Source organism: Trichomycterus rosablanca, chromosome 24 (genome assembly GCF_030014385.1).
Source record: "Trichomycterus rosablanca isolate fTriRos1 chromosome 24, fTriRos1.hap1, whole genome shotgun sequence".
Classification (NCBI taxonomy): domain Eukaryota; kingdom Metazoa; phylum Chordata; class Actinopteri; order Siluriformes; family Trichomycteridae; genus Trichomycterus; species Trichomycterus rosablanca.
In genome coordinates this window covers 11,799,939-11,825,943 of record NC_086011.1, presented here as the reverse complement: position 1 = coordinate 11,825,943, position 26,005 = coordinate 11,799,939, and the positions used below count along the sequence as shown (strand labels likewise).

At 41.0% G+C, this 26,005-nt stretch overlaps 1 protein-coding gene across 2 annotated transcripts in view; it reads left to right on the top strand.

The window, feature by feature from the left end:
• gnl3l (G protein nucleolar 3 like) overlaps positions 1 to 21,390 on the top strand; it is a 48,801-nt gene extending 27,411 nt beyond the window's left edge. For both annotated transcript variants that reach the window (XM_062986958.1, XM_062986957.1), the window contains exons 13-15: positions 13,220 to 13,371; positions 20,824 to 20,998; positions 21,200 to 21,390. In XM_062986958.1, the coding sequence (XP_062843028.1) occupies positions 13,220 to 13,371; positions 20,824 to 20,998; positions 21,200 to 21,264 (392 nt within the window). In that variant the 3' untranslated portion in view covers positions 21,265 to 21,390. The remainder of the gene's footprint in view (positions 1 to 13,219; positions 13,372 to 20,823; positions 20,999 to 21,199) is intronic.
• The last annotated feature ends 4,615 nt before the right edge of the window (positions 21,391 to 26,005 follow it).

Genomic DNA, 26,005 nt, shown 5'->3' with positions numbered 1-26,005 from the left:
ATATCAATGAAGACTTGATCTTGACCTTCTGAGAATTTTCTCAGAAATCGATTGCCGCAAGATTTGCAATATCTTTTGTGGTTGAACACAGAGCTGAAGGCGTGGATCCAATCGTTATGAACCCGCATGAGAATCTCTGGAGAAATGCTGTCACAAGCCTCCACGATGCGGTGCTGAAGGTGGTGTTTGTTGCGGATTTTCTCAGCATACACAATTTGTTTGAGATGACCCCAGAGCTGAAAGTCGAGTGGTGTGAGGTCGGGTGATCTGGGCGGACATTCCACAGGACCACGACGGCCAATCCAATGACCAGGGAATTGAATATTCAGCCACTGACGAACACCTGCTTCGTAGTGTGGTGGAGCCCCATCCTGTTGGAAATAACAGGAGAAACTGCCATCTTCGGTCAGAATGGATGGGAACACTGTTTCCTGTAGCATTGTCAGGTAGCGCTGAGCATTTAGGGTCGATGAAAATGGGTCAGATTACACGGGTGCCCCATATTCCACACCACACCGTAACCTTCACATCACCTACGACTTTGGTGTCCGCTGTCCTGTGAGGGTTTTCGTCACTCCAGTACCTCACGTTCTGGCGGTTGACCTCACCACTGACACAAAAATTGGCCTCGTCACTGAACAGAATGCCCTGTGCGAATGTGGGATCCCGTTGATGCTGGTTTAATGCCCAGGTGCAAAACTCGACACGTCTATCAGGGTCATCCTCTGATAGTTTCTGCTGCAGCTGCCACTTATTGGTATGAAGAATCTGTACAAGGGATGACTGGCTGACACCACATTCTGCTGCGAGACGTCGCGTGCTGCGTCGTGAACTTTTCGCAAAGGCTGCCAAAACCATTGTTGAGGTTTCTTCGTCGGTAGCGGTCTTCGGGCAACCACTACACGGCTTGTTGTCCACAGTCCCTGTTTTTCGGAATTTGGCTATGAGGAATGCAACAGTGCTGTGTAAAGTTGGTGGTGTTTCTGGGTGTCAGTTGTTGAAGTCTGCGGCTATGATACTGCAGCTGCGTTTCCCGGACATCAGAATCACCTCAATCCTCTTCTTTTGTCAATTTCATCTTCAGTGACCTGTAACGAACAACAAAACTTTTGAACTTTCTGTGTTGATAACTTTTGAACCACAAGAGATATCTCTGTTTTATTTCTGAGAAAATTCTGGTCTTCTTTGATATGCTACATGACCACCTTCCCATTGGAAAAACTTGCTCTTGATCCAATATGGCGGCTTTCAAGATGGCGGCCATGTTCCGGACATAGCCTGAAAGATAGGCCCCCTCACCCATTACTTGCTGGGGTATTCAGATATGTCATTTCCCTTTCGTTTCTGAAATAAAAGAGTGTCCTGTGACTTTTGACTCACCCTGTATATGTTATGTTACAACCATCCACATATATTTGTTTTCAAGACATCTTTGTAACCTAGTAACCGACTATATATATATATATATATACTGTATATACAAAAGTGAGTACACCCCTCACATTTCTGCAGATATTTAAGTATATCTTTTCATGGGACAACACTGACAAAATGACACTTTGACACAATGAAAAGTAGTCTGTGTGCAGCTTATATAACAGTGTAAATTTATTCTTCCCTCAAAATAACTCAATATACAGCCATTAATGTCTAAACCACCGGCAACAAAAGTGAGTACACCCCTTAGTGAAAGTTCCTGAAGTGTCAATATTTTGTGTGGCCACCATTATTTCCCAGAACTGCCTTAACTCTCCTGGGCATGGAGTTTACCAGAGCTTCACAGGTTGCCACTGGAATGCTTTTCCACTCCTCCATGACGACATCACGGAGCTGGCGGATATTCGAGACTTTGCGCTCCTCCACCTTCCGCTTGAGGATGCCCCAAAGATGTTCTATTGGGTTTAGGTCTGGAGACATGCTTGGCCAGTCCATCGCCTTTACCCTCAGCCTCTTCAATAAAGCAGTGGTCGTCTTAGAGGTGTGTTTGGGGTCATTATCATGCTGGAACAATGCCCTGCAACCCAGTTTCCGGAGGGAGGGGATCATGCTCTGCTTCAGTATTTCACAGGAGTACATATTGGAGTTCATGTGTCCCTCAATGAAATGTAACTCCCCAACACCTGCTGCACTCATGCAGCCCCAGACCATGGCATTCCCACCACCATGCTTGACTGTAGGCATGACACACTTATCTTTGTACTCCTCACCTGATTGCCGCCACACATGCTTGAGACCATCTGAACCAAACAAATTAATCTTGGTCTCATCAGACCATAGGACCTGGTTCCAGTAATCCATGTCCTTTGTTGACATGTCTTCAGCAAACTGTTTGCGGGCTTTCTTGTGTAGAGACTTCAGAAGAGGCTTCCTTCTGGGGTGACAGCCATGCAGACCAATTTGATGTAGTGTGCGGCGTATGGTCTGAGCACTGACAGGCTGACCCCCCACCTTTTCAATCTCTGCAGCAATGCTGACAGCACTCCTGCGCCTATCTTTCAAAGACAGCAGTTGGATGTGACACTGAGCACGTGCACTCAGCTTCTTTGGACGACCAACGCGAGGTCTGTTCTGAGTGGACCCTGCTCTTTTAAAACGCTGGATGATCTTGGCCACTGTGCTGCAGCTCAGTTTCAGGGTGTTGGCAATCTTCTTGTAGCCTTGGCCATCTTCATGTAGCGCAACAATTCGTCTTTTAAGATCCTCAGAGAGTTCTTTGCCATGAGGTGCCATGTTGGAACTTTCAGTGACCAGTATGAGAGAGTGTGAGAGCTGTACTACTAAATTGAACACACCTGCTCCCTATGCACACCTGAGACCTAGTAACACTAACAAATCACATGACATTTTGCAGGGAAAATGACAAGCAGTGCTCAATTTGGACATTTAGGGGTGTAGTCTCTTAGGGGTGTACTCACTTTTGTTGCCGGTGGTTTAGACATTAATGGCTGTATATTGAGTTATTTTGAGGGAAGAATAAATTTACACTGTTATATAAGCTGCACACAGACTACTTTTCATTGTGTCAAAGTGTCATTTTGTCAGTGTTGTCCCATGAAAAGATATACTTAAATATCTGCAGAAATGTGAGGGGTGTACTCACTTTTGTGATACACTGTATACTGTATATACAAAAGTGAGTACACCCCTCACATTTCTGCAGATATTTAAGTATATCTTTTCATGGGACAACACTGACAAAATGACACTTTGACACAATGAAAAGTAGTCTGTGTGCAGCCTATATAACAGTGTAAATTTATTCTTCCCTCAAAATAACTCAATATACAGCCATTAATGTCTAAACCACCGGCAACAAAAGTGAGTACACCCCTTAGTGAAAGTTCCTGAAGTGTCAATATTTTGTGTGGCCACCATTATTTCCCAGAACTGCCTTAACTCTCCTGGGCATGGAGTTTACCAGAGCTTCACAGGTTGCCACTGGAATGCTTTTCCACTCCTCCATGACGACATCACGGAGCTGGCGGATATTCGAGACTTTGCGCTCCTCCACCTTCCGCTTGAGGATGCCCCAAAGATGTTCTATTGGGTTTAGGTCTGGAGACATGCTTGGCCAGTCCATCACCTTTACCCTCAGCCTCTTCAATAAAGCAGTGGTCGTCTTAGAGGTGTGTTTGGGGTCATTATCATGCTGGAACACTGCCCTGCGACCCAGTTTCCGGAGGGAGGGGATCATGCTCTGCTCAGTATTTCACAGTACATATTGGAGTTCATGTGTCCCTCAATGAAATGTAACTCCCCAACACCTGCTGCACTCATGCAGCCCCAGACCATGGCATTCCCACCACCATGCTTGACTGTAGGCATGACACACTTATCTTTGTACTCCTCACCTGATTGCCGCCACACATGCTTGAGACCATCTGAACCAAACAAATTAATCTTGGTCTCATCAGACCATAGGACCTGGTTCCAGTAATCCATGTCCTTTGTTGACATGTCTTCAGCAAACTGTTTGCGGGCTTTCTTGTGTAGAGACTTCAGAAGAGGCTTCCTTCTGGGGTGACAGCCATGCAGACCAATTTGATGTAGTGTGCGGCGTATGGTCTGAGCACTGACAGGCTGACCCCCCACCTTTTCAATCTCTGCAGCAATGCTGACAGCACTCCTGCGCCTATCTTTCAAAGACAGCAGTTGGATGTGACACTGAGCACGTGCACTCAGCTTCTTTGGACGACCAACGCGAGGTCTGTTCTGAGTGGACCCTGCTCTTTTAAAACGCTGGATGATCTTGGCCACTGTGCTGCAGCTCAGTTTCAGGGTGTTGGCAATCTTCTTGTAGCCTTGGCCATCTTCATGTAGCGCAACAATTCGTCTTTTAAGATCCTCAGAGAGTTCTTTGCCATGAGGTGCCATGTTGGAACTTTCAGTGACCAGTATGAGAGAGTGTGAGAGCTGTACTACTAAATTGAACACACCTGCTCCCTATGCACACCTGAGACCTAGTAACACTAACAAATCACATGACATTTTGCAGGGAAAATGACAAGCAGTGCTCAATTTGGACATTTAGGGGTGTAGTCTCTTAGGGGTGTACTCACTTTTGTTGCCGGTGGTTTAGACATTAATGGCTGTATATTGAGTTATTTTGAGGGAAGAATAAATTTACACTGTTATATAAGCTGCACACAGACTACTTTTCATTGTGTCAAAGTGTCATTTTGTCAGTGTTGTCCCATGAAAAGATATACTTAAATATATATATATATATATACAGGGGTTAGACAAAATAACTGAAACACCTGTCATTTTAGTGTGGGAGGTTTCATGGCTAAATTGGACCAGTCTGGTGGCCAATCTTCATTAATTGCACATTGCACCAGTAAGAGCAGAGTGTGAATGTTCAATTAGCAGGGTAAGAGCACAGTTTTGCTCAAAATATTGCAATGCACACAACATTATGGGTGACATACCAGAGTTCAAAAGAGGACAAATTGTTGGTGCACGTCTTGCTGGCGCATCTGTGACCAAGACAGCAAGTCTTTGTGATGTATCAAGAGCCACGGTATCCAGGGTAATGTCAGCATACCACCAAGAAGGACAAACCACATCCAACAGGATTAACTGTGGACGCAAGAGGAAGCTGTCTGAAAGGGATGTTCGGGTGCTAACCCGGATTGTATCCAAAAAACATAAAACCACGGCTGCCCAAATCACGGCAGAATTCAATGTGCACCTCAACTCTCCTGTTTCCACCAGAACTGTCCGTCGGGAGCTCCACAGGGTCAATATACACGGTCGGGCTGCTATAGCCAAACCTTTGGTCACTCGTGCCAATGCCAAACGTCGGTTTCAATGGTGCAAGGAGCGCAAATCTTGGGCTGTGGACAATGTGAAACATGTATTGTTCTCTGATGAGTCCACCTTTACTGTTTTCCCCACATCCGGGAGAGTTACGGTGTGGAGAAGCCCCAAAGAAGCGTACCACCCAGACTGTTGCATGCCCAGAGTGAAGCATGGGGGTGGATCAGTGATGGTTTGGGCTGCCATATCATGGCATTCCCTTGGCCCAATACTTGTGCTAGATGGGCGCGTCACTGCCAAGGACTACCGAACCATTCTGGAGGACCATGTGCATCCAATGGCGGTGCCGTGTATCAGGATGACAATGCACCAATACACACAGCAAGACTGGTGAAAGATTGGTTTGATGAACATGAAAGTGAAGTTGAACATCTCCCATGGCCTGCACAGTCACCAGATCTAAATATTATTGAGCCACTTTGGGGTGTTTTGGAGAAGCGAGTCAGGAAACGTTTTCCTCCACCAGCATCACGTAGTGACCTGGCCACTATCCTGCAAGAAGAATGGCTTAAAATCCCTCTGACCACTGTGCAGGACTTGTATATGTCATTTCCAAGACGAATTGACGCTGTATTGGCCGCAAAAGGAGGCCCTACACCATACTAATAAATTATTGTGGTCTAAAACCAGGTGTTTCAGTTATTTTGTCCAACCCCTGTATATACAGTGTATCACAAAAGTGAGTACACCCCTCACATTTCTGCAAATATTTCATTATATCTTTTCATGGGACAACACTATAGACATGAAACTTGGAGTAGTCAGTGTACAACTTGTATAGCAGTGTAGATTTACTGTCTTCTGAAAATAACTCAACACACAGCCATTAATGTCTAAATAGCTGGCAACATAAGTGAGTACACCGCACAGTGAACATGTCCAAATTGTGCCGAAATGTGTCATTGTCCCTCCCTGGTGTCATGTGTCAAGGTCCCAGGTGTAAATGGGGAGCAGGGCTGTTAAATTTGGTGTTTTGGGTACAATTCTCTCATACTGGCCACTGGATATTCAACATGGCACCTCATGGCAAAGAACTCTCTGAGGATGTGAGAAATAGAATTGTTGCTCTCCACAAAGATGGCCTGGGCTATCCAACCATGAATTCCAACATGGCACATATCCAGAGGTTGGCTTTAAAAAATAGACACATGAGTGCTGCCAGCATTGCTGCAGAGGTTGAAGACGTGGGAGGTCAGCCTGTCAGTGCTCAGACCATATGCCGCACACTGCATCAACTCGGTCTGCATGGTCGTCATCCCAGAAGGAAGCTGTCGCACAAGAAAGCCCGCAAACAGTTTGCTGAAGACAAGCAGTCCAAGAACATGGATTACTGGAATGCCCTGTGGTCTGACGAGACCAAGATAAACTTGTTTGGCTCAGATGGTGTCCAGCATGTGTGGCGGCGCCCTGGTGAGAAGTACCAAGACAACTGTATCTTGCCTACAGTCAAGCATGGTGGTGGTAGCATCATGGTCTTGGGCTGCATGAGTGTTGCTGGCACTGGGGAGCTGCAGTTCATTGAGGGAAACATGAATTCCAACATGTACTGTGACATTCTGAAACAGAGCATGATCCCCTCCCTTCGAAAACTCCCTTCATGGCAGTTTTCCAACAGGATAATGACCCCAAACACAACCTCCAAGATGACAACTGCCTTGCTGAGGAAGCTGAAGGTAAAGGTGATGGACTAAACCCAATTGAGCACCTGTGGCGCATCCTCAAGTGGAAGGTGGAGGAGTTCAAGGTGTCTAACATCCACCAGCTCCGTGATGTCATCATGGAGGAGTGGAAGAGGATTCCAGTAGCAACCTGTGCAGCTCTGGTGAATTCCATGCCCAGGAGGGTTAAGGCAGTGCTGGATAATAATGGTGGTCACACAAAATATTGACACTTTGGGCACAATTTGGACATGTTCACTGTGGGGTGTACTCACTTATGTTGCCAGCCATTTAGACATTAATGGCTGTGTGTTGAGTTATTTTCAGAAGACAGTAAATCTACACTGCTATACAAGCTGTACACTGACTACTCTAAGTTATATCCAAGTTTCATGTCTATAGTGTTGTCCCATGAAAAGATATAATGAAATATTTGCAGAAATGTGAGGGGTGTACTCACTTTTGTGATACACTGTGTATATATATATATATATATATATATATATATACAGTGTATCACAAAAGTGAGTACACCCCTCACATTTCTGCAGATATTTAAGTATATCTTTTCATGGGACAACACTGACAAAATGACACTTTGACACAATGAAAAGTAGTCTGTGTGCAGCTTATATAACAGTGTAAATTTATTCTTCCCTCAAAATACCTCAATATACAGCCATTAATGTCTAAACCACTGGCAACAAAAGTGAGTACACCCCTAAGAGACTACACCCCTAAATGTCCAAATTGAGCACTGCTTGTCATTTTCCCTCCAAAATGTCATGTGATTTGTTAGTGTTACTAGGTCTCAGGTGTGCATAGGGAGCAGGTGTGTTCAATTTAGTAGTACAGCTCTCACACTCTCTCATACTGGTCACTGAAAGTTCCAACATGGCACCTCATGGCAAAGAACTCTCTGAGGATCTTAAAAGACGAATTGTTGCGCTACATGAAGATGGCCAAGGCTACAAGAAGATTGCCAACACCCTGAAACTAAGCTGCAGCACAGTGGCCAAGATCATCCAGCGTTTTAAAAGAGCAGGGTCCACTCAGAACAGACCTCGCGTTGGTCGTCCAAAGAAGCTGAGTGCACGTGCTCAGCGTCACATCCAACTGCTGTCTTTGAAAGATAGGCGCAGGAGTGCTGTCAGCATTGCTGCAGAGATTGAAAAGGTGGGGAGTCAGCCTGTCAGTGCTCAGACCATACGCCGCACACTACATCAAATTGGTCTGCATGGCTGTCACCCCAGAAGGAAGCCTCTTCTGAAGTCTCTACACAAGAAAGCCCGCAAACAGTTTGCTGAAGACATGTCAACAAAGGACATGGATTACTGGAACCATGTCCTATGGTCTGATGAGACCAAGATTAATTTGTTTGGTTCAGATGGTCTCAAGCATGTGTGGCAGCAATCAGGTGAGGAGTACAAAGATAAGTGTGTCATGCCTACAGTCAAGCATGGTGGTGGGAATGCCATGGTCTGGGGCTGCATGAGTGCAGCAGGTGTTGGGGAGTTACATTTCATTGAGGGACACATGAATATGTACTGTGAAATACTGAAGCAGAGCATGATCCCCTCTCTCCGGAAACTGGGTCGCAGGGCAGTGTTCCAGCATGATAATGACCCCAAACACACCTCTAAGACGACCACTGCTTTATTGAAGAGGCTGAGGGTAAAGGTGATGGACTGGCCAAGCATGTCTCCAGACCTAAACCCAATAGAACATCTTTGGGGCATCCTCAAGCGGAAGGTGGAGGAGCGCAAAGTCTCGAATATCCGCCAGCTCCGTGATGTCGTCATGGAGGAGTGGAAAAGCATTCCAGTGGCAACCTGTGAAGCTCTGGTAAACTCCATGCCCAGGAGAGTTAAGACAGTTCTGGGAAATAATGGTGGCCACACAAAATATTGACACTTCAGGAACTTTCACTAAGGGGTGTACTCACTTTTGTTGCCGGTGGTTTAGACATTAATGGCTGTATATTGAGTTATTTTGAGGGAAGAATAAATTTACACTGTTATATAAGCTGCACACAGACTACTTTTCATTGTGTCAAAGTGTCATTTTGTCAGTGTTGTCCCATGAAAAGATATACTTAAATATCTGCAGAAATGTGAGGGGTGTACTCACTTTTGTGATACACTGTATATATATATATATATATATATATATATATATATATATACATAAATACAGTGTATCACAAAAGTGAGTACACCCCTCACATTTCTGCAGATATTTAAGTATATCTATTTATGGGACAACACTGACAAAATGACACTTTGACACAATGAAAAGTAGTCTGTGTGCAGCTTATATAACAGTGTAAATTTATTCTTCCCTCAAAATAACTCAATATACAGCCATTAATGTCTAAACCACCGGCAACAAAAGTGAGTACACCCCTAAGAGACTACACTCCTAAATGTCCAAATTGAGCACTGCTTGTCATTTTCCCTCCAAAATGTCATGTGATTTGTTAGTGTTACTAGGTCTCAGGTGTGCATAGGGAGCAGGTGTGTTCAATTTAGTAGTACAGCTCTCACACTCTCTCATACTGGTCACTGAAAGTTCCAACATGGCACCTCATGGCAAAGAACTCTCTGAGGATCTTAAAAGACGAATTGTTGCGCTACATGAAGATGGCCAAGGCTACAAGAAGATTGCCAACACCCTGAAACTGAGCTGCAGCACAGTGGCCAAGATCATCCAGCGTTTTAAAAGAGCAGGATGCACTCAGAATAGACCTCGCGTTGGTCGTCCAAAGAAGCTGAGTGCACATGCTCAGCGTCACATCCAACTGCTGTCTTTGAAAGATAGGCGCAGGAGTGCTGTCAGCATTGCTGCAGAGATTGAAAAGGTGGGGGGTCAGCCTGTCAGTGCTCAGACCATACGCCGCACACTACATCAAATTGGTCTGCATGGCTGTCACCCCAGAAGGAAGCCTCTTCTGAAGTCTCTACACAAGAAAGCCCGCAAACAGTTTGCTGAAGACATGTCAACAAAGGACATGGATTACTGGAACCATGTTCTATGGTCTGATGAGACCAAGATTAATTTGTTTGGTTCAGATGGTCTCAAGCATGTGTGGCGGCAATCAGGTGAGGAGTACAAAGATAAGTGTGTCATGCCTACAGTCAAGCATGGTGGTGGGAATGCCATGGTCTGGGGCTGCATGAGTGCAGCAGGTGTTGGGGAGTTACATTTCATTGAGGAACACATGAACTCCAATATGTACTGTGAAATACTGAAGCAGAGCATGATCCCCTCCCTCCAGAAACTGGGTCGCAGGGCAGTGTTCCAGCATGATGATGACCCCAAACACACCTCTAAGACGACCACTGCTTTATTGAAGAGGCTGAGGGTAAAGGTGATGGACTGGCCAAGCATGTCTCCAGACCTAAACCCAATAGAACATCTTTGGGGCATCCTCAAGTGGAAGGTGGAGGAGCGCAAAGTCTCGAATATCCGCCAGCTCCGTGATGTCGTCATGGAGGAGTGGAAAAGCATTCCAGTGGCAACCTGTGAAGCTCTGGTAAACTCCATGCCCAGGAGAGTTAAGGCAGTTCTGGGAAATAATGGTGGCCACACAAAATATTGACACTTCAGGAACTTTCACCAAGGGGTGTACTCACTTTTGTTGCCGGTGGTTTAGACATTATTGGCTGTATATTGAGTTATTTTGAGGGATGAATAAATTTACACTGTTATATAAGCTGCACACAGACTACTTTTCATTGTGTCAAAGTGTCATTTTGTCAGTGTTGTCCCATGAAAAGATATACTTAAATATCTGCAGAAATGTGAGGGGTGTACTCACTTTTGTGATACACTGTATATATACAGGGTGGGCCATTTATATGGATATACCTAAATAAAATGGGAATGGTTGGTGATATTAACTTACCGTTTGTGGCACATTAGTATATGGTAGTATAGGGCCAGTGGTAGCTCAGTGGTTAAGGTACTGGACTAGTAAACAGAAGGTTGCCGGTTTAAGCCCCACCACCACCAAGTTGCCACTGTTGGGTCCCTGAGCAAGGCCCTTAACCCTCAATTGCTCATCGTGTTCAGCTCATTGTGTAAGTCGCTTTGGATAAAAGCGTCTGCTAAATGCTGAAAATGTAAATGTTTATGGGAGGGGGGAAACTTTTCAAGATGGGTGGTGACCATGGTGGCCATTTTGAAGTCGGCCATTTTGGATCCAACTTTAGTTTTTTCAATGGGAAGAGGGTCATGTGACACATCAAACTAATTGAGAATTTCACAAGAAAAACAATGGTGTGCTTGGTTTTAACATAACTTTATTCTTTCACGAGTTATTTACAAGCTTCTCTTTGTTTACAGCCATTGACATGTCGCAGAGGTTAACACGTGAGGAGCGGATAGAAATTGTGTTGATGTCTGGTGAACGCAGTACCCGGGTCATTGCAGCAGATTTCAATGCAAGACACCCTACGAGACCACCCATCTCCCATGCTACAGTTAGCAAACTGCTTGCCAAGTTTCGTGAAACTGGTTCAGTGTTGGATTTGCCAAAATGTGGACGCATGAAAACTGTCACTAATGAAAAAACATCAGTGGCTGTGCTAGCTTCATTCAGCAAGAGCCCACAGCGTAGCACTCGCCGCATGTCACTGGAGAGTGGCATCAGTCGAACATCCCTTCGGCGGATATTAGCTACTCACAAATGGCACCCTTACAAACTCCAGCTGCTGCAGCATCTCAACGAGGATGACCCAGATCGGCGCACTGAATTTGCAGAATGGACAAAACAAAAATTGGAACATGACCCTTAGTTTACACAGAACATTTTGTTCAGTGATGAGGCAAACTTTTATGTGAATGTTGAAGTTAACAAACAAAACCACCGCTATTGGTCTGACACTAACCCACATTGGATAGATCCCTCCAAGACTGTTGGAACACAAAAATTGATGGTATGGTGTGGTATATGGGGTACAAAGATAGTGGGGCCATTCTTCATCAATGGAAACCTCAAGGCCACTGGATATTTGAAATTGCTACATGATGATGTGTTTCCCTCTTTATGCACTGAAGCTTTATGCACTGAGTTTTTCCAGTAAGATGGTGCACCACCACATTATGGGTGTCAGGTCCGAGCATTCCTAGATGAACAGTTTCCTGGAAAGTGGATTGGTCGTCGTGGGCCAGTTGAATGGCCCCCAAGGTCTCCCGATCTGACCCCCTTAGACTTTTATCTTTGGGGTCATCTGAAGGCAATTGTCTATGCTGTGAAGATACGAGATGTGCAGCACCTGAAACTACGGATACTGGAAGCCGGTGCTAGCATTTCTTCTGCGGTGTTGCTATCAGTGTGTGAAGAGTGGGAGAAGAGGGTTGCATTGACAATCCAACACAATGGGCAGCACTTTGAACACATTTTATAAGTGGTCAGAAACTTGTAAATAACTCATGAAAGAATAAAGTTACGTTAAAACCAAGCACACCATTGTTTTTCTTGTGAAATTCTCAATAAGTTTGATGTCACATGACCCTCTTCCCATTGAAAAAACCAAAGTTGGATCCAAAATGGCCGACTTCAAAATGGCCGCCATGGTCACCACCCATCTTGAAAAGTTTCCCCCTCCCATATACTAATGTGCCACAAACAGGAAGTTAATATCACCAACCATTCCCATTTTATTTAGGTGTATCCATATAAATGGCCCACCCTGTATATTATATCTTAATATAATCTATTAATAATCTCTTAATATATTATTAAGATATATATATATATATCTTAATATATTATTAAGATACAAACAGGATATACATAAACAAATAAAAAACACATCTTGAACTCTTTACTGAAGTACTTTTTGGTATACTATACCAGGCTTTTTCAGCACTTCAGCACCAGAATTTTTCTTTAGATTGTATTCCATTTTCTTTACATGATGCCTCTATAATATTCAGGTGTGGAGTCCAGTCCATGACCGTCAGTGTTTTATCAGCTATTTCTTTATCCAATTATGATTTAGTAGTGTGCTTGGTATTGTTGTCATGCTGAAAATACAACCATGCCCAATCCCATTTTCTCACACATTTTTTTTCTTCTTTTAAGTGCTGAATTTTTTTTTCTATATTTTCTGGTTGTATTCTAATAACAGATAACAATGTGAAATAATTAGAAATGGTCATTTTACCATTGTTAAAACAATACACATGCATATATTAATTAATACTACAAATGTCTTTTTGTTTTTGTTTAGAATGTAATTTAGGTAATGTTGAGATGGGTATATGCATGACTACATTAGGGATGACTGAAGTTGGTCAGAGAGAGGCAACAGATCTAGATCTGGAAACTTTAGATGAGACTGAATCCCACACCACTGGTGAATGTATGGATGAAGATAAGAAGGTATGCAATTTTTGCAGTTGCCTGCTGCAGCTTTTTTTAATGCATACATTTATTGTATTTTTTGCCAAATGTACAGCTGTTTTTTTTTCTTTTAACTGTTTGCAGTTTAATAGCTCAAAATATTTAACAGGTGGTTTCTCCAAATTCAATACAAAGTGTCACTTGTAATGACTATCACAGTATTATTCAATCCTTTCATGACAAGCACTTAGTAGAGCTCTCTTGCTGTTATGATCCAATGCAAATGTGATGAATACCCAGGCACAAGCTACTGGCTGCTTTCTTGAGTTCACTAATATTGTTGGGTTTGCATGCTGCAACACCTTCTTCAAATCCAACCAAAGGTTTTCGGTGAGGTACAAGTTACGAGACTGTGACAGCCACTTCAGAATCTTCCAGGACTTCTTCTGAAACCCAGCCTTGGTGGAACTTAATATGCTTGAGATCATTGTCCTGTTGAAAGGTCCAATTATGCCCAAGCTTTAATTATGCACAAAAGGCATGACATTTTCTCTTTAGATTTCCTGATACTTGATTGTATTTTTCTTGCCCTCCACACAATAAACAGTGGCAGAGGAAGAGCATGACTGAGCCACTGCCATGCTTCATGGTAGGCAGGGTTTTCTTTTCAGCATATGCTTTGTTCTTCCTTCTCCAGACAAAGTGCTGATCTATAGTTTAGTTCACAGAATAAAAGCTTCTGTGGCCTATTCATGTTTTTGAGCATATTGGACCTGACTTTTTTGTGCTTTTGCGTAAGTAGAGGTGTACGTCTTAGAGTTTGAGTATGGTGATTTAATATTTGTCTCACTGTGCAAACTGAAACGTAGGTGCCTGCTGCCACAAATCTTGCTGCAGGTCTGTTGCAGTCTCTTGAGGGTCAACAGAGAGAACAGCAGCTCAAATGTTAGGAATTTATGATTTTTTTTTTTTTTTTACATTTTTCAAAATTTTCTTTTAAAAATTAATGCTTTCAGGTTGTTTCTACATATTACTAATTAAAAAGATGCTACAAAACAGACAGTTAAAGTAATTATCAATTTTGACAATATTTGTTATTAAATTTGTTGTTAAGCAGCAAATCAAAATGACAGCTAAATTCTGTTGAGCAGATATCCACTGCTTAAAAAAACATCTGTCCTTCCTATCTGTAAGCAAATTCAAATGAACTAATTTAAAATTTTTACATTTTCTTTTGTCAAAAAACTTTTTAACTTTGTTCTATACAAAAGTGATATGTTTTGCTTAGAATTGTAGTGCCCTTAAACCTTTCAGACAATACAGGAATTGTAATATGAAATTTTTAATTTGCTGTAAAAGCTACAGTTTTGCGGGTTCTGCATGTTGCTTACACAAAACCAAAAATTGTGTCTGCACAAACTCGTCCACAAAACACTAAAATGTATCTAAAAGGCTCAACAGTTAGCACACTTGCCCACAATCTAGAAATCTTGAAAAAGATAAATATCTGTGCACTAAGTTCTGGGACACCAACAAATCATAGTGCATATAATCTTCAGATAAAGAAAACATTTAAACCGTTGAAATCATTTCCATAGCGGACAAACGTATTAGGAGCTTACCTGCCTTAGATAAGATCTAAGTTCATGTTTTCACCATTGGTGAGAGAGGTGTTGCATAACCCAAATCCTTCAATAAATAAAAAGGTTTATTTATTTATTTTGTTTCCCCACATTTCATTTTATGAAAAGACGTTTTCATTTTGACAATAACCACTCGGTGATTCAAGACTCAAAGTGATTCAGTCTTTATTATAATTTATACAACATTACAGTAAATTCATAAAGTATTCAGACCCATTAACGTTTTGCACACTTATTTGTGTTGTGGATTTGGTTTTGAATAGATATAGTTGGCATTTTCGATTAAAGCAATAAGTCACTCGAGACCATGCGTTACTGCGATTTTATCTCGGGAAGGCTGTTTTGGCACGACGCGAAGCGGAGTGCCTAAAACGTCTTTCCCCGTGATAAAATCATAGCAGTAATGCACGGTCTCGAGTGGCTTATTGCTTTTATAAAACGGCGGTCAACATAAAATATAATAAAATACAACAATGTTCAATTTATAAATGTTTTTATTTACAAAAACACTTACAAAAAGCATTCTTCCGCAAAATCAGGTAGTCACAGTGTTGCTAGGCAACATGAGGGCGAACATAACATTCGTAATAAACAATCCTCCACAAACACTATTACACGATTTCTTGGACGAAACACCCGCTTAATGATTAAGATTACTGTTTATATTAATCTGGACATTTCCATGTATAGTACATGACTTAAAATAGTGTTCAACCAAGTTTGTACTTTTTCTTTTCAGTGGCGTATTAATATGGAATGATGTGAGGTGGTCATAGGTGTGCGTATATCGGTGATTTTACAACGGCTTTGAATGCGGCTCAGCCAATCAGATTTTAGGACCGGAACTATCCGTTTTATAACAACACTTATTTACCAATAATGATGAAGTAAAAAAAAATTTTAAATAAAAATTTACATAAACTGAAATTACAAGACCCATTATTTAAAACCTTGTAGAAGCTTCTTTGGCAGCAATTACAGTCTTCTTCGGTATGTCTCTACAAGCTTGGATTTTGGCAGTTTATCCCATTCTTTATGACTTAAGTTCCATTACATTGGATGCTGAGTGTCTGTGAATTGCCATTTTCTGGGCTCTCTCCCATAGCCTGATGCTGTTATCATCATGTTTCACCATGATTGTATTAACCAGGTAATGTGCAGTGCCTGTTTCAACCAGATATAGTGTCTGGTATTCAAACCAGATAATATTTTACCTAGTGTTCCTAGAGTCCTTTATTTGCAAACTCCAAGCATGGATAGGCCCCATCACATTAGTAAATCCAATCCAAGTAAAATATGCTTATTTTAATAGTAAATATTATGTCTTCCAACAATCAAAAATGTGTTGGTTGGGAGGGTGCCCAGGTGGCGCAGCGGGATATTCCGCTAGCTCACCAGCACCGAGTTACTGAACTCCCCGGTTCGAAGCTCGGTGTTGCCACCGGCCGGCTGGGCGCCATCTGGCGGGCATAATTGGCAGTGCCTGCAGCAGATACAAATTGGCCACTATGTGTGGGTGGGTGGGTCTTCATATGCTGTGTAAGAACCCCGATTGGTAGAAGAGACGTCAGTGCAGAAAGCATGGGCATGAAGAGGAGGGGCTGTACACGTGTGAAAAAAGCGTGGGCGGCGGTGTGCTCTCCTTGGATGCAATCTGGTGTCTCTCAGCAGCGGAAGACAAGAATTGAGTGCAGCCCTGTTTGTTTGAGCAAGACAATGCAAGGCCACAGTGCATGTTTCTGGCTGATTGGCTCTGTAGTGTTCAGGTGCTAAAGTGTTCAATCTGTAGTCTAAATCTGTCAACTACTAAAAACCTGTGGCACAATTTACCACAACTGAGACCCAAACTGTTGAGCAGCTAAAGTGTTAGGAATTAATGGCTACTTTTAAAACTACAACAATTAGTCTTCTCAGTTCTCAGTGAATAGCAGAGTTGTTAAAAGCAAAGGTGTCATTATGTCTAGTTACAATAACAACCTTTTTTAGAGGAAAAGGGGACAATGATCGACTAGAAATTATTAGCTAAACTAAAATGCAATTATTAACTAAAATGCAATGCACCACTCAGAGAAACACAACACTTTATAGTAGTTATGATAAGGGAGATGTATTGTGATCCTGAATAGATATTGAGTGACTAAACAAAAACAGGTTAAACAACTGGCATGCAGCAGTAAAACATGCTACCATACTCACAAGTTGGAATCTCAGCGCTGCTGTCGGCAGGCCAGGTGCTTATACAGATGTTAATTAGCTCGTCCTCAGGATAATAATAAATAATAATAATACATTTTATTTATATAGCGCTTTTCAAGATACTCAAAGACGCTTTACATAAGACAAATAATCAAAACAAATACGTACATACACCATACAAATCATAGTACAAAATCAAAATAGTACATCAACATCAAGAATAATTAAGATAAAAACAAAGAGAGCAGCATAAGACAGTTCATTAAAAATTAGCTAAATTATGAGAGAGAACAACAAATATAGAACAATTTCTTAAAATTAGACAGAAACAGGACAGATTCACATGCAATCAGGAAACTGAAAACTTTACAAGTTTTAGGATCTAGGACTTCACATTTCTGTCGTGATCTAAGTATAAAAACTATTAAAAAGAATAGCAAAAATAAAAGCATTTATTTCGTGTTGTTACAAGTTAAATGCCATTTTGAATAGATGAGTTTTGAGAAGTGACTTGAATTTGGACAGGTCAGGACAATCTCGTAGGTGTTTGAGGAGAGCATTCCATAAAGATGGAGCAGCTATGGAAAAGGCCCTGTCACCCCAGGTCCGGTGCTTGGTCCTAGAGGGTATGGACAGTAGGTTAGCCTCAGAAGAGCGAAGGCTACGGGAGGGAATGTGATGATGGAGCAGGTCGGTGAGGTAGGATGGGGCCTGATTATGGAGAGCTTTGTGAGTGAATAGAAGAATTTTGAATTGAATGCGTTGAGCAACGGGAAGCCAATGAAGTTTTTGGAGAACAGGTGTAATATGATCACGGGAGCGAGTATGAGTAAGGAGGCGAGCAGCTGAATTCTGGATATACTGAAGTTTTTTTAGGATTTTGTTAGATGTACCATAAAGGATGCTATTGCAATAATCAATTCTGGATGTAATAAAAGCATGAATCAAGGTTTCGGCGGCAGAAAAGGAGAGTGATGGACGTAGACGTGCTATGTTTTTTAGATGAAAGAAAGCAGTTTTGGTGATGTGATTTACATGGCGGTCAAAAGAGAGGTTGCTATCAAAAATTACACCAAGATTTCGGATGTTAGAAGACGGAGACAAAGTGTCATTATCAATGGTAATTTGAAAATTTTTTGTGGTTTTTGCCAGGGTTGTAGGACCTATGATGATCATATCTGATTTTTCACAGTTTAATTTGAGGAAATTAGCTTTCATCCACAATTTCATTTCAGTGATGCAATTTGTCAGAGTGGAGTGAAGTTCAGTATTAATGGATTTGGAGGAGATGTAAAGCTGAATATCATCAGCATAGCAGTGGAAATGTAAACCATGCCGACGTATGATGTCACCAAGGGGGAGCATATAAAGAATAAACAAAAGGGGACCTAACACTGAGCCTTGGGGAACGCCTTGGGACAGTGGAGCAATGGCAGAACTACAATTGTTGATATTAACAAACTGTTGTCTGTTTACGAGATATGACCTTAACCACAAAAGGGCAGTACCAGTGATGTTGACAGAGGATTCAAGGCGGGACAGAAGAATGGAGTGGTTAATGGTGTCAAAAGCTGCAGTAAGATCAAGGAGGACGAGAATATTAATTTGTCCAGAGTCTGAGGAAAGAAGAAGGTAATTTGTGACTTTGAGGAGGGCTGACTCAGTGCTGTGCTGGGGGCGGAAACCAGACTGAAATGATTCAAATAGATTATTGGAATTTAGGTGATCTTTGAGCTGTGAGGCAACAACACGTTCCAGTATTTTCGACAGAAATGGAAGATTGGAAATGGGCCGAAAGTTACTCATAATGTTAGAGTCAAGTCCAGGTTTTTTAAGTATGGGAGTAACAGCAGCCAATTTGAGTGATTGAGGGACTGAGCCAGAACTAAGAGAGGAATTGATTATCTCTGTGATAAGTGATGAGATAACTGGAAAACAACCCTTAACAAGTTTGGATGGAGCAGGATCCAAAACACAAGTGGAGCTTCGCATCCCTGTTAAGATCTCAGATAGGTCCAAATGAGACACAGGTGAGAACTGAGACAGAGGCTGGGTAATAAATTGAGGTGAGATAGGCGGAGAAACAGAGATGACAGGGGAAACTGTCAGAAAATTGTGGATATTCTCAACTTTTGTTTGAAAAAATGAGAGGTAAGCGTTACACTTGTCAACTGTAAAGGAATTGGTAGTATTGTCAACTGGTTTAAGAAGTTTATTTATTGTGGAAAAGAGAGTCTTAGGATTTGTTGATCCAGCATGTATGAGTTCGGAATAGTAAGTGGATCGGGCTGCCGTAAGAGCGTCTTTGTAATGTTGAAGATAATCAGAATAAATCTGATAATGTACTGTATGTAGGATGGGATTGCCGGAGAGAAACCTCATAAACTAATGCAGTTATGACCTCTTCTGGCATATTAATGGCACCTGCACAATAAGTTAAGAGAAAATGGAGATCAGTGCATAACTTTCTGTATGCGAAACTGATCCTCATATGAACTCGTCTGAAGGTTAAAAGATACAGTCGGACCTGCACATTTGTCACTGCTCTGTCAGCAGTAGAGCCCTGCATTAGTAGAAGTAAGATAAAGACACAGCTTTTTAAGAGAAAGTTGGGGGAAATCACAAAAAATACACCATTTATAAAAAAAAAAAAGCACAGACTGGTCCTGACAAGCATGCAGTGTAAAGTTCTTGAAGAGAGGATGGGGGCATCTAATGATTTTCTGAGCAGAGTTGATAACCCTCTGTACTGCTACTGGTTTACCAAGTGGAGATGCAGAACATAAGCACATGGATGGAGCGGCGGTAGAAAGAGAGCGGAAGCTGTTCCTACAGGTTGTTCTTTCTGAGAATCCTTTAAAAGCAGAGCAGCTGCTGTGCCTTTTTCAATGCTGCTGTTCACTGCGGTGTTTGTAGTCCTGGAGAGATTCTTAGTAATGTGCGTGCCAAAACTTGAAGGCAGGGACTTTTTGTACGCAAACCCCATTGATATACAGTGGTGTGTAGTCTATCTTGCATTTCCTAAAGTTTATTATGAGTTTTAAAAACGTTCAGGGCCAGATTGTTCTCCATGCACCACCTTGTCAGTTTTTGGACTTCATCCCCGTAGGCTGTCTCGTCACTCCTTGAGATGAGTCCAACCATCATGGGTGTTTAGAGCATATAGAAGGGGGCTTAGTATTATATTTAAACTATTCAGTTAAATAAACAATGCATAGTGCTTTTATTTCTTAACACATTAAGTATTTGATAATTATTTTAACTAAATTTTTAGGTTGTATTATTGATTAATGAAGTACATAATGATTGTTTACATAATCTTTTGTTCCATATATGTTGTATTTAAGGAGTCTTATGCAAAAGTTTAGACACCTGTGATCAAACCTCAAGTTTTGTTGGTTTTCTAAGTGCCAAACAACAAATCATCTACAGTGACATTTTGATGCACTGTTTATTTGCTAAATTTAATATATTTAGGAAAAACTACATTTAGTTTATAAAACTTTTAGTTTTTAAAAGTGTGCTTATTGTACCAAATTTTTACCTAGAAAATCAACAAAACCCTGACTTTGACTAGGGCTGTCTGAAGTTGTACATAATACTATATATTTTAAAATAGTGTTTTTTTTGTTCGATTTTGTTTCCCTTCAAGTTTGAACCCATGACAGTGGAGTTGAAAGCAGCAAAATCAAAATCTGCTGGTGCTGTGGAGGTGTTGGCTCCAAAACTTGTGGACTTAAAAGATATTCTGGCTATTGATCCACTACAGCAAGGACAGGCACTTACAGCTGCTAACAAAAAGAGAAAGAAGCAGCAAAAAAGAGCAGGTATTTATTTTTTCTGTAATTTTGTCATAAGTCTTGGGTCGGGGGTGTAAGGAATAAGAAGTTTTTTAAAAAGATCTATTTATTTAGATCTAGATATTGGGAGTAAAACAAAACGGTAAGTTTATGTAGCACTAGGATTTAAATGTTAGTGATGATATGCTTAAGATATTTATTTATTTATTTATTTTACTTTTTTTATAGACAAACTTGCCATGAAACTCTCAGATTCTCTCACATCTGCCATGAATTTCACCTTCCTGGAATAGCTAAAATTATGAGAAGCTCTTGGGTAAATGATTAAATATACTTTATGTATGTATATTTAATTTGTGTGCATGTGTTTCAATTCAAAAATAAATGAAAAATAATAAAGCATTATTTTGCAGTCTGTATGTTTAATTGTTATTTTATTGCTTTAAAAACACTGACAATGTTTGCATAAATAATATGATTACAAAATAGTGTTAATTTTTTATGAACAAAAACAAATAAACTCCCGAACACCGTATTTTACTTTGTTATTAAACTTTAAGATACTCGAGTATTGCCAGATTCTTATCCTGTTTATCAAGTTACTATTTCATTATATAATAACTATATATGTGTGTATAGAGAGTCATGGCTAAAATATTGGCACATTTTCACTTGTCTCAGAAAATGCACCACTTACAGGTGCACAATGTTGAAATTAGAAATGTTTGCACTGGAACAACACAAAACTAATGAAAATGTCAAAATCCAGGAAATGGACTAGACAAAATTAGTGACACCTTAATAAATTGACACCCTCATTGATGGTCATTTCAGAACTCAGCACTGTCTCAAAAGTATGCTTTAGGCCAGGGGTGTCAAACTCACGGCCCGCGGGCCAGATCCGGCCCGCCACGTCATTTTATGTGGCCCGCGAGAGCTTAAACGACTGTACGATAGTTGTGACGGTTCGAGTCGTTACAGAGACGCGCTTATAATTTTATGGGATTCCTGCGCCTTTAAATTCAACTGTTGACATCGTAGTCATGGCAACTAACTTTGACCTCGCAGTCATGGCAACTAACTTTGACCTCGCTGAGTAGCCATGTGACTTTTACTGCAAAAGAACGTGGGGTAGCGTAGTCAGTAACGTAAACAATAATAAATAAATACAGATAATTATCTTGCAGTATAATACCAAAGCATTGTCTGTAAGTAATGGCGTTTATATTCTCAGTTGTTTGTAAATGTTTAGTGAGTATATCACAGCGCTTTAGTTACAAACTCGTTAGCGCTATTTTACGTTTGGTTAAATCTCATATTGTACCAGATGTAACACTTGACTACAGCTGTGTGCTTGTACTGTATTAAGTTCTTTATTGTTTTTATTGTTTGTATTTTTACTTCATTTTGATGCACACAGTGTATCACACAGCTGGGAAGCAAAGAAACCGACTGTATTCTGAAGGGAGCTGTCTGTCTGTCTGTCTGTCTGTCTGTCTAGCTGAGAAAGGGGGATAAACTATTAGTGAGGACAGAATGATTGTCTTAAAAATACACTGTAAAATCCTAAACAAACTGCATCTTTCAAAATGCATGCTGATTTTGTGACCTGCAAAGTGACACAGCCTGCCAGTAGATGATGTTACACATATTTACACATGATCCTAAAATGTACAAGAAGATAATTAAGAAAATTAAGCATAAGGAGGAAATTTAATGAAAATGAAAATTTGTGCTTCAGTAAGAAAAACCGGTGCGTCTCTTGTGTTATGAGGCTGTTTCTGTGGTAAAGTAGGACAATATAAATGCAGAATTCAGCCTCCAAGAAAAACAACAGACTGCAATCACAGCAGGATACGTTACAATCGGCCCTTTGAGGGCCACAATAATGCTGATGTGGCCCTCGGTGAAAATGAGTTTGACACCCCTGCTTTAGGCTATTGGCCTGCTGGAAAAGGGCTTACATTTGTTAGCTTCAGCCTATGCCATTAGCTATATGAGTTTTACACTCCTTACAGTGTTCAGGACACATATTTTTTAGTTCACATCTGTTTGCCAGAATGTCAGCTGTAATTAAACAGTGGCTGCAGCTCCACAAAGCCTTATGAATGTACTCAGTAATTAATCATAGCTATAGCTAGACCCTCTGCCTAGCCTCCCAAAAACTCAACCCATGGTTGACCAAAGTGGCCCAAATCTCATCTGTGATGGTTGCTCATCGTCTTCCTCATCTTTCTCATCCTCCCTATCCAGTACTGGCCTCCAATATTGTGCGAACAAACATACAGTTAAGGTCAAAATTATTAGCCCCCTAGGAACTTTTGAATATTTCCCTAAAATACTGCCCAATGTTTGCAATATTCATAAAATTTCATATAGTAAATCATTCATCAATGATATGGCCCCATTTTGGTGCACTTTAGAATGTAAAATAAATATTCAAGATTTCTTTATGAAAAATCTGATGAAAACTGAGATGGTCAAAATTATTAGCCCCCATGTGATTTTGTGCTTTCAAAACAAATGAACTGGGTTTGAAACCACACCTGAGCAGTCAATTAGGTTTGAAAACACACCTGAGCAATCAATTAGCACTGAACCTTATTTAAGTGACTCCAAGAAGCAGAGTTAGTATCATTTGACTGCTTGAATGAAAGGGATACTCTAGGGTTGCTCAATAATCTTTCTAAGAAGCAATATCATCATGCCAAAAAGCAAAGAAATCAGTCTGGACCTCAGACAGAAGATAGTGGACCTTCATCTTCAGGGGGAAGGATATACTGCCATTTCCAAGCGTTTCATGGTTTCTAGAACAGCTGTGCATTGCATCATCGCAAAGCACGAAGAAACAAAGTCTGTTAAAAATAAACCTGGCCGTGGTCGAAAATGCAAGATTTCCAAAACTTTGCAGCGAAAAATAATCAGAGATGTCAACAAGAATCCCCGGACCTCTGCAAAGATGATTGTTGCTGAGCTGGCTTCCTCTGGACTTGATGTTTCACGCAAGACTGTTGTGAGGGCTCTTCATCGTGGTGGACTTCGTGGTCATCGTCCAAGAAAAACCCCGTTGCTTTTACAGCGGCACACCAAAGCCCGACTGAACTTTGCCAGAGACAATCTAAAACATAAGGGTGAGTTTTGGAAGTCTGTCCTTTGGTCTGATGAAACCAAACTTGAGCTGTTTGGGCATATGGATGCTGCTTTTGTTTGGCGTAGGAAGGGCGAGGCCTTCAACCCTAAAAATACTGTCCCCACAGTGAAGCATGCTGGTGGAAGCATAATGCTGTGGGGCTGTTTTGCTGCTTCAGGGACAGGAAACCTTGTTCGGGTGCATAGGACCATGAAAAAAGAGGATTATGTGGATATTTTGAAGAATAACATCAACACATCTGCTGCCAGTCTAGGGTTAGGTCGTCGCTGGGTCTTCCAACAAGACAATGACCCGAAACATACATTAAAGTTAGTCAAAAACTTTTTGAAAGACACCAAAATCAAGGTTCTGGAGTGGCCCTCTCAGAGCCCTGATCTCAATCCTATTGAGAATCTGTGGAGGGAGCTCAAGGTTCGGGTCCATGCTCGGAGACCGAGCAATTTGCATGATCTTTAACAATTTGCCAAGGAAGAATGGGCTAAAATCCCTCAGGAGACATGTGCCAACTTAGTTAGAAACTACCAGAAGAGATTGTTGTCGGTTTTGGATCAGAAAGGCTACACTATTGACTATTAGTTGTCAGAGGGCTAATAATTTTGACCATTGCATTTTTTGCTTTTTTCTTGTTTCAGTTCAGCAAACCAATAAAAATGTTCATTTGACCTTATGCAGATGTTGTCTTTGTTCTTGTGGACACACACAAACTATAAACACTTAAGGTTATGGCCCATGTCATTGAAAGAATAAGGGTTTTATTTGATTTCATAAGGGGGGCTAATAATTTTGACCTTAACTGTATGTAACGTGGCCTCTTCATAGGGCTCAGACTCTGATTTACAAAGGTTTGTAGTAATTAGCCAGAAGAGTTTTCACCTGTGAGAACTGGGTTTTTGGTAATTGGTAGATGGGTGTGTTATTTTCATGACGGTGTTTTCCAAAAGATACACAGGATTTTTATCTTTGAATTATGTGCTTAATGTAAGTAACTGTTTTGTGTTTTGCAAGAAGTGTGTTTTAGAATTGCGAGAATAAAAATTAGGCAGAGAATATGCTTATGGTTTAGTGTACCAGGTCAATAGATAGGCTACATAAGTTAGTGGTTTTCAAAATTGTTTTTAAATCTTAGCATCTGCAATAAACTGTAAATCTCCTTCTGGCAGTAGGAGTGCAGTGCTAACTGAATGTCTTCTTTTCGTTGCTAGAGGTAGACATTGTCAAGTTTACTTTAGTATATGTGAGAGAAGATATACTGTATAATACTGATGCAGTATCGAGTGAATGTCCACTCTGCAGGAATTGCATTAAGGTTCTCAATCCCTTTCACATGTCTTTTTTTTACCAGAAGACAGTAACGTTAGTTCTTTACTTCTTGATAAGCATTATGGAGAAAGTCAAAGAGAGAAGCATCACCAAAGCCATCTAATCGGAAAGAGCTAAGAGCTTTTGTACAAGAATAATGGGCAAATGTTTAAAAGCTTGTTAGCACTTACCAAAATCAATATCAAAGCAAGGAATGTTCCACAAAGAGGCTGATTAATAGTGCACATGTACATCTGTCCAGAGAACTAGAGGTTTTGTATTTAAACTCAAAATAATGTTTACTTATGTTTAATGCCCTACCTATTTCACGGGCCATGAAAATTGTGTCACGGACCGGGAAATGAGCCATCTCCCATGAAATGAGCAATTTGCTGTAAAAATCTAAATTTAAGGTTTGTGTTTAGCGATTTAACATTTTTCATTCGCGTAGTGTATGAAATATGAGACACAATATGAGGTGGTCCTAGAAGTCATATGGTAATTACGTTGGTGTAACCGACTTTTCTGTGGTATAGTGTGCTGACAATGTTTGATGCACATGTTTATGTATTAAGTGCATTTTG